Genomic DNA, 9,043 nt, shown 5'->3' with positions numbered 1-9,043 from the left:
CAAGGGCCTTCCTTTCTGCCGGGGTTCGGGCTGCAGCCGGCTGACCCCTCTTCCTGGCCCGGCCAGTCCCATGGCTCTGGGTCCTGCAGAACCCCAGCCGGCAGCCTGCACGTCAGCACTGTCCTCTTCCTCACCCTGTCCCCCCGCACATGCTGACAGGGAGCTGGGAACTCCTCTGTTGCCCAAGAAGGCACGAGGCCATGAATGAGCAGAACGGGAAGGAAGTGGCCTCCAGGGGGCCCCACACCTGCCAGACCCGTGATGCTGGCTCCAGGGCTGGGCAGGAGGAGCGGCTATCCTGCGGGTCTGCTGGGGTCGGGGGCAGGCTGCACGTCCCCCTGGGTGCCTGGCTGTCGGGCCGTGGGGTCCCAGCGGCCGCTCGCCTGCAGCAGCGTGACTCCGACAGGTTGCTCTCCTCTCCGCCTCCACGCACCACCTGTGAGGTGACCAGTGGCAGTGCTTGTCTTGGGGGGCACCCTGGGCAGGAGCGGGTTGTTGAGGGGGGGGGGCTCGTCTTGTCCACACCCAGCTCCTGGCCGGCAGGGCCGGAGGGGGTGGCCCTGATAGGGATCCCCTTCTCAGGCTGTCCTCCTGTTTCCTTCTGGGTCTGAGGTGTGTGTGGCCACTGATCGGGGCCTCCCCCGGGGAACAGGGTGCATGGGGCACCCCCCGCAGCGTCGGCCGGCAGGGCCCTGACCCCGCCCGCGCCGGGCGCTGTCTTTGCAGAGCTCCACGCAGGAGATCGGCGAGGAGCTGGTCAACGGGGTCGTCTACTCCATCTCCCTGCGCAAGGTGCAGGTGCACCCCGCCGCCAGCAAGGGCCAGCGCCGGCTCGGGGTGAGTGTGGGGCGCCTGGGTTCCACATGCCGCCCTGGGACTGCACCCACTTCTCCCAGGGCTTTCCTGCCCTTGGGCCCCACAGTCCTGGTCCCAAAGGAATCAGCCCCGCCCCCCGCCCTGCCAGCCCCGGGCTCGGCCGCACGGCCAGGTGCAGCAGCTGCTCACACATCTGTGTGAACATCAGAAAGGCCACTTCCACTGGCTTCCCTTTTCCCTTCGTGCTGGTTTGGGAGTGTTTGTGCGTCTGGCCTGTGTTTCCTGTTTTGGCTGCTGCTCCCCGCTGTCCCGTGGAGCTGTCCTCCTGTCTGTCCTCCCACACCTCCGAGTCTTAACATCCCCACACTTAGGACGGGCTGTTTTCACCCCAAAAAGGGTGGGGTGGGGCTGGCTGCTCGGTACAGTTGCCTGTAACTTGGTCTCTCGGCGAGCACAGCCCGTGGCCCCTCCAGGTCGGAGCCGAGCCCGGTCTTCCAGAGGGGAGGCCAGTTGCCACATTGATCCAGCCCCTCTGGGCCTGGGACCTGGTCGGGTTCTGTGGCCATTGGCACCGCCCTGCGCTGAGTGCCCGCTTGCCCTGCTGTGCTGCTCCCTCCCGCCCTGGAGTGGGCCGTGCCGCCAGGACACTGGGGTGATGCTCTTCCACAGGAAGGGGCTGTCCTGCTCAGCTAGCACATGGCCTGCAGGCCTGGCCTTTCCGGTCACCCCCTCAGATCCACTTTGAAACGTGAGAACCTTTTTCTGGGGGGACACTCACGTCCCACCTCCTGCCACAAGTCCCCGGGCGCGTGGGCGCTCACCTGCGCTCCAGCCCTCACCCTTCTGGGGTCCCTGCGGCTGCCCTGCCCACACGGCCCTCCTCTGCCCACCCCAGTGTGAGAATGAGTCGGCCCTGAGCCTGTACGAGACCTGCAAGGTGCGCACGGTGAAGGCGGGCACGCTGGAGAAGCTGGTGGAGCACCTGGTGCCCGCCTTCCAGGGCAGCGACCTCTCCTACGTCACCATCTTCCTGTGCACCTACCGCACCTTCACCACCACCCAGCAGGTCCTGGACCTGCTGTTCAAACGGTGAGCGCCCCGCCCTCCGCAGCACGGGCTCCCCCACCCGCTGCTGTGTGTCTCCGGGAAATCCACTTGCCCTCTCTGAGCCTCAGTTTGCTCATGTGAACACAAGCAACCTCCCGGGTTGTCAGGACTGCTGGGGGCTGACTGAACTCTCCCGCCAAAGCCGCTCTCTGCCCCCAGCCTCGTCGCCCTGTGCTCTGGGGTGAAACAGCTCTCATTTGAGTAGAGGTTCCAGCTTCTCTCTGGGGGTCCCCTGCCTGAGCGCCAGCGCAAGGGCCCTGGGGGCAGGCTGGGGGCCCAGGCCCACTCGGGTATCTGTGAGGTGCCAGTTGGGGTTCATTCATCCCACAAACGTATTTGTGAAGCCCGTCCTGTATGCGGGCACTTTTCTGGGCACAGAACATAATTCAGTGCAAAACGCAGCTAAACCCCGGCCCTCCAGGCTCTGGCCCAGCGGGGGGCGGGCGGCCAGTAACAGCAGCCGTCACAGCAGGTTCGGTAGATGTGACGCCCTCACGGCCTCCTCTAGATACGGATGCATCCTCCCTTACTCCCACGAGGACGGCGGGCCCCAGGACCACCTGAGGAAGTGAGTGCGCTCGGGGTCCTGGGAGGGCCTCCGAGCTGCGGGGTGGGCAGAACCCTGGCCCCCGCTTCCCTGGGGCCTGAGGGCTCCTGCAGGAGGGAGAGTGGGGAGCTGTGGGTGGGCCCTGGGCCCCAGGGAGCAGAGGGAGGCTGGGGACCTAGAGCCAGCCCCCCGGAGAGAACCGTCCTCCCCACAGCCCGCCCAGCCCTGCTCGCCCCGTCCCTGCCCCGTCCCTGTCTGGGTGCCCAGGACAGGTGGTGTGGGAGCGCCTGGCTCACACCCGGCCCCACCTCGTCCTCCCAGCCCAGCTGCATGTGGGGCCGAGGCAGCTGCGCCCATTCCCCGCGGACAGTGTCAAGGGAAGACGAGGCACAGAGAATAGGGCAGCACATTGGTCAGCAGCTGAGGCTGAGCTGCCACGAGGGCCGTGACGGCTGGGCAGGGCACTCCCTGCTGGTCCCTCCTCCCTGCATGGTTAGCAGCACCCACTGTGCCAGTCTGTGCCAGGTCCGAGCAGGCAGCCCCTCCCTGGCCTGGTGGAGCGTACGGTCCAGTGGGGGGTGCTGGAGATAGACAGAGAGGGTATCAGGCTTTCCGGGCAGGGGAAGTGGTCACACGGTCGATGGAGGGCACCCTGCCTGCTCACCAGGCTGGGTGGGCAGGGGCACTGGCCTCTGGATGGACAGGGACGGGCCCAGAGTCCAACCCCCACAGGGGCCATGGGAGGGCCGCATGGAGGGGGAGCCAGGCCTGTGACTCTGCTGCCCCCATCCCCCGCCCAGTGCCATCTCCTCCATCCTGGGCACCTGGCTGGACCAGTACTCGGAGGACTTCTACCAGCCCCCGGGCTTCCCCTGCCTCAAGCAGCTGGTGGCCTACGTGCAGCTCAACATGCCTGGCTCGGACCTGGAGCGCCGCGCGCACCTGCTCCTGGCTCAGCTGGAGCGCACGGAGCTCACAGAGGCGGAGCTGGAGGGTGAGGAGAATGGGGGGGGGCCCTGGGGAGGGGTCAGTGCTGGACACAGAGGAACCTCCAGAGGCTGGCGTGGGGCAGGCCGGGAGCACAGACTGGCCTCGGACCACCCACCTGACTGCGGGTGGGGAAGCGTCCTGGGCTGAGGCTTCTCTGGAAGGCAGTGGCGTGGTTTTTGTCTTGGGAAAGCAGGCGTGTTGCTGAACTTTTCTCCTGTTACAGCTCTATCACCAGCTCCAGCGCTAGAGCCAGCTCCAGCACCAGTTCTAGCACCCAGTCCTGTGCCAACTTCAGAGCGGGAGCCAGCTCCATCGCCAGCTCCAGCGCCCAGTCTAGCGCCAGCTCTAGCGTCCAGTCCTGTGCCAACTTCAGAGCAGGAGCCAGCGCCAGCGCCAGCTCCAGCGCCCAGTCTAGCGCCAGCTCTAGTGCCCAGTCCAGTGCTGGCATCAGAGCAAGAGCTAGTGCTGGCTAGAGAGCCTGAGCCCGCTCTCGAACCAGCTCCAGAGCGAGAGCCAGCCCCGGGACCCACTCCAACAGCAACTGCAGAGCTGGAACCGGCTCTGTCGCAAACTCTGGAGCTAGAGCCGGCGCCAGCACCAGAGCCTCCCTGGCCTTCGCCTGTGGCTGCAGAGAACGGGCTCAGCGAGGAGAGGCCTCACCTCTTGGCGTTTGCTCCCGACCTGGTGGCGGAGCAGTTCACCCTGATGGACGCGGTGAGCAGCTCTGCTCAGCGGGAGGGCGCACCTTCCTCCGGCGTCTGCTGCCCACACGGCCGTTCCCTGGTCCGAGCTGGTGCCCTGGCCCCACCCCCACCCCCAGCTCCAGCTCTGCGCACCGCGTGACCCGGGCGAGCTTCTGATCCCCAAGCCTCCATTTCCCTGCGGACTGCGGACTGTGGAGCTGGGACCCCACCCACCCCCTCTCTGCACAGAGTAACTGAGGGTTAAAGGAAGTGGAACAATAGAAAATGGGGGAGCCTGGCTGTTTGGGGGGGAGGAGAGCTCCCCCATCTGCCCAGGAGGCCTCACCACTTACTAGGCACCTGTACTGGCCCCAGGGCAGCCTTGGCCACACCTCCAGCTGTGGACCCCCAATGGATGAGCATCTGGACAGGGAGGGGCACAGGTGTGAGGGGCTCAGGGCCACCCAGTGCCACTTGGTGTGGTGCCCACAGTTAGTGAGGGTGGCTGGTGAGGACGCCACACTCTCCCGCGGGCGTTTCATCCCGGGTCCCTCGCGTGCTGGTGCCCACGGGGCCGGGAACAAGGCCCCGGGGCTCCACCGCTCAGCCACAGCCTCAGCTTTCAGGTCCCCACACTGACCAGGGCCCTGCCTGGGACTGGGGGGGACCAGTGCTGTGCTGGGGTGTGGCGGAGCCGAGTGACACGCCCCTGCCCCCCAGGAGCTGTTCAAGAAGGTGGTGCCCTACCACTGCCTGGGCTCCATCTGGTCCCAGCGGGACAAGAAGGGCAAGGAGCACCTGGCTCCCACCGTCCGGGCCACCGTCAGCCAGTTCAACAGTGTGGCCAACTGCGTCATCACCACCTGCCTCGGGGACCGGAGCGCGACGGCCCGGGCCCGGGCCAGGGTGGTGGAGCACTGGATCGAGGTGGCCAGGGTATGCGGGAGCCCTTCGCCGCCTTCACCCCCTCCCAGGGCTGTGGTCTGTGGCACCACCCCTTCCGTTTCAGGGCCTCGATGACCTTGACCTGTCTCCCCCCAACCCCCCCACCCCCCTACCCCGTGCTCACTTCCTCCTTAGGTTCCTTCCTGGGTTGAGCTCAGGTCCCTCCCACCCCCCAGCGATATTCATGGGGCGCAGGTCCCCTGGGAGGGGGGCTCCCGGGCATCTCACCCAGAAGGGGAGGTGCCAGCCCCCCTCACGCTGCTCCCCTCCCCCCAGGAGTGCCGGGTCCTCAAGAACTTCTCGTCCCTCTACGCCATCCTCTCCGCTCTGCAGAGCAACTCCATCCACCGGCTGAAGAAGACGTGGGAGGAAGTGTCCAGGTGGGCGGGCCTCCGGGGCTGGGCCCTGCCCTCGGGAGCCTGCGACCTGCCGGGCCCACATGTGGGGTGGGGGTGGGGGGGCAAACCTTCCACTGGCCTTAGGCCAGCAGTTCTGCCTCAGGACTCAGGTTCCCTATCTGTCAGGCCCTGGACTGAGCCACACAAAGTCAAAACTGGTCCCAACAGAGCCCTCAGTGGAACTGGGAACGGCTCCCAGGTGACCCACTTGAGAGCCCCTCCCCAGGCCCACGGAGCCCTAGGACCGTGGGACCAGCGCCCGGCAGCTCGGGCCCTTGGGCTCTACGAGGAGAGGGGTCTGCGCTCACACCCTCCCGCCCCCCAGGGACAGCGTGCGGGTCTTCCAGAAGCTGTCGGAGATCTTCTCGGATGAGAACAACTACTCGCTGAGCAGAGAGCTGCTCGTCAAGGTGAGGTGGCCGGAGCCTCGCAGCAGAAGGCTCTTTGCAAACTTCCAGGCCTGTCTTGTCTGGACCTTTGGGGAGAGGGGCACCTGTTTGGGCCGTGGGCAGGTGGGGGCAGTTTCAGGGACAGGAGGCCCGGGGAATGGGCTGGTCTGGGAGTGGGGAGGCTTTCTAGAAGGTGGGCAGCCTGGCAGGGTTAGGTATCCCTGCTCCCGTGCTGTCCCCCTCCTACAGCGGCCCTCCGGGGCTGGTGGTGATGGTGGTCGGGGTGGGGCATCCCTTTCCCCGCCCAGTCCAGCCTGGGGCCTTGGGCAGGGCCCTTGCCACCCCCCTTCTGTCTGAGCTCACTTCCCAGGGGAGGGCACGTGCCTGCCAGGGGACAGGTCCCAAAGGGGCTGCCCAGGCGTGGGTCCAAATGATTAGACAGATCTGGGTGCATGTGGGGGCGAAGGGCAGAAGGCCTCACTGAGCCCATGCTCAACCCTGGCAGGAGGGGACCTCCAAGTTTGCCACCCTGGAGATGAACCCCAAGAGAGCCCAGAAGCGGCCGAAGGAGACGGTGAGTGTGCCCAGGCCCGGAGCGCGGGGTGGCCTCCCGATCCCCCGCCCGCTGCCCTCCTGCCTCACACGCCCCTTAGACCTGGCCTGGCAGGGCCGTCCCTCACCAGCCGCTGTCCAGGAGGACTAGTTGCAGCCACCAGGGCAAGGCCCTGAGACCCAGGCCCGGGGGATTCGGGGCGGGGAGGGTCAGAGACCCATCATCTTGGGGGTTTGCCAGGTACCAGGCCTGGAAGGTTACCGGAGGGTTTGGGGGCCGTGGGCACTAGGAGGGGGATGAGCGCTTAAGGGTCCCCAGGCTGCTCCGAGTGGGAGCCCGGGGTTGGGGCTAGGGGCCGAGGCTGAGGGGCTCCCAGGGGAGGGCGTGGACCCCACTTATCACCTCGATGTCACAGGGTGTCATCCAGGGCACCATCCCCTACCTGGGCACGTTTCTCACGGACCTGGTGATGCTGGACACCGCGATGAAGGACTACCTGTATGTGAGTGAGCTGGGGCGGGCGGGGCGGGGTGGGGCGGGCCCCGAAGCCCGAGGAGAGAGCGCCCCTCAGCGAGCCCTGAGCTCCAGCCCCTGGCCCGTGCGTCGGGGCAGCTGCCCCTCTTACCAGTGGGTAACCAGCTCACCATCTGGCCGTGGGGCTCAGAGCTGCAGGAGAGTGTAGCCAAGCTGGACACGGCCCCTCCCTCAAGCTGTGCCCATGGGCAAGAGAGGCCACACCCCCCAAGGTCAGGCACGTGGTGGCCAAGCAGGGTCCTCTTGTCTGAGGATTCAGTCGCTCCATCTGTCCTCAGAGCGTTGGAGGAAAAGGTCTCCCCAGCGCCCAGCTCCCAGGACCCACCCAAGGTCCAAGCTTGTGTGCATGCCCTGCCCCCTGGTGTTCGCTGTCGGTAGTGCAGCCTGAGAGGGGAGCCGGGTGGTCATGGGCATGGGGACACTTTCTGATGGGCGTTGGCTGTCTGCCTTCCAGGGGAGACTGATCAACTTCGAGAAGAGGAGGAAGGTGAGCAGCCACCGCCCTCACTTTGGGGCGGGAAATCAGGCGCCCCCAGCGCACACTCTTGGCTTCCCCCTTCCTGTTGTACTAACGGGGAGAGCTGGGTGCAGAAGGGAGACCCTCTCCCAGAGGAGGGTGGGGAGCAGGAGTGAGCACCCAGGACCGTTTCCTGGGGAGGGGCTGTTGGAACCCAGCTGAGGATCGGGTCAGGCCTGGGTGGGGGCAGAGAAGAGGTGACCCAGCACCCCACTCAGGCCCTCCCCGCCCCGCCCTGCCCTCTGGCCCCAGGAATTCGAAGTGATCGCCCAGATCAAGCTGCTGCAGTCCGCTTGCAACAACTACAGCATCGAGCCCGAGGAGCAGTTCGGGGCCTGGTTCCGGGCCACGGCGCGGCTCAGCGAGGCCGAGAGGTGAGGCGGGCGGGGACCGGGCGCGTCACAGGCTCGAGGGCCTGCGACACGGGCTCTTGTCAGCATTGACCCTGTTGCCTGGCGAGGGGGCTGGGTGCCCACACTCCAGCCGCTGGCACATGCCGGGAGGGACACTGACTGTGGCTCCAGTAGCTCACAGCTGCCCCCCTGTCCCACAGCTACAGCCTGTCCTGTGAGCTGGAGCCCCCCTCCGAGTCGGCCAGCAACACTCTGAAGGCCAAGAAGAGCACGGCCATCGTCAAGCGCTGGAGCGAGTGGGTGCCACGGGCTAGGGTCCCCTGGGGGCAGCGGGAGGCCGCCAGCTGGAACTGAGATCCCAGCTCCTCCACTGACCAGCCCTGTGGCCCGGGAAGTCACCTCACCTCCCTGGGTCTCAGTTTCCTCCTCTGCAACGGGGGTGATGCCAAATGATGTCACATGGCCTGAGCCAATGGGGTGCCTGGAGCAGAGTGTGGGGGGCGGGGAGGGGATGTGTCCCAGGGGAGACCTCCCCCGAGTAACCCAGCCCTCCCTCCAGCCGCCAGGCCCCCAGCACGGAGCTGAGCACCAGCGGCAGCTCCCACTCCAAGTCCTGCGACCAGCTCAGGTGTAGCCCCTACCTCAGCGGCGGGGACATCGCCGACGCGCTCAGCGTCCACTCGGCCGGCTCCTCCAGCTCCGACGTGGAGGAGATCACCATGAGCTTTGTCCCTGAGTCCCCCGACGGCCAGGAAAAGAAGGTGACTGCCCCCCAGCCCTCCGCAGCCCCTTCCCTTCCGGGTTCAGTGTCCCCCCCCAACACCCACAAAGGGGCAAGGAAGCCCCCTCAAGCCCCAGAGCTGGGCCGCCCCCTGGGGGGCCCTGTAGGGTTCGGGGGCCTTGGTTGACCGTCCCGTCCCCACAGTTCTGGGGAGTCGGCCTCCCAGTCGTCCCGGAAGACCTCGGGCTTCAGCTGGGCGTCTACAGGGCTCCTCCTCCAAGGGCTCAACCACGCTCGTGGCTAGTACCTCACACACAAAGGCCCGGACTTGGGGGTAGGAAGATACAGCGCCTCGTAGTGCTCTAAAACAGGAGGGAGTCGACGGTGGATCTTCCGGGTCGCCTGGACGTGGAAAAAGGAACATGTACAAATAGCTTCCTGGTGAAGGGGGGGGGGTGGCCCCGTCCCCCCCCCTTTGTCCGGGAACACA

General features: G+C 66.6%; 1 protein-coding gene across 1 annotated transcript; it reads left to right on the top strand.

Annotated features, from left to right (window-relative positions):
• Positions 1-200: 200 nt before the first annotated feature.
• Positions 201-8,919, top strand: LOC102418938 (ral guanine nucleotide dissociation stimulator). Its single transcript, XM_023745674.1, has 16 exons — positions 201-443; positions 727-837; positions 1,712-1,905; positions 2,393-2,491; positions 3,271-3,464; positions 3,684-4,174; positions 4,864-5,079; positions 5,365-5,468; positions 5,812-5,896; positions 6,381-6,449; positions 6,844-6,930; positions 7,417-7,449; positions 7,732-7,853; positions 8,033-8,128; positions 8,392-8,593; positions 8,758-8,919. Exons 1-16 carry the CDS (start codon positions 201-203, stop codon positions 8,917-8,919), a joined length of 2,508 nt encoding a protein of 835 aa, XP_023601442.1.
• Positions 8,920-9,043: the final 124 nt, after the last annotated feature.

This window comes from Myotis lucifugus, unplaced genomic scaffold (genome assembly GCF_000147115.1).
Source record: "Myotis lucifugus unplaced genomic scaffold, Myoluc2.0 scaffold_565, whole genome shotgun sequence".
Lineage (NCBI taxonomy): Eukaryota > Metazoa > Chordata > Mammalia > Chiroptera > Vespertilionidae > Myotis > Myotis lucifugus.
This window is presented reverse-complemented; position numbering and strand designations above follow the sequence as displayed.

Excerpts from the sequence above, each read along its gene's own strand:
- LOC102418938 (XM_023745674.1), top strand. The coding sequence starts at position 201 with ATGAATGAGCAGAACGGGAAGGAAGTGGCCTCCAGGGGGCCCCACACC. Across the intron at positions 444-726 it reads CTCCACGCACCACCTGTGAG|AGCTCCACGCAGGAGATCGG; the intron begins GTGACCAGTGGC and ends CTGTCTTTGCAG. Across the intron at positions 2,492-3,270 it reads CCCCAGGACCACCTGAGGAA|TGCCATCTCCTCCATCCTGG; the intron begins GTGAGTGCGCTC and ends TCCCCCGCCCAG.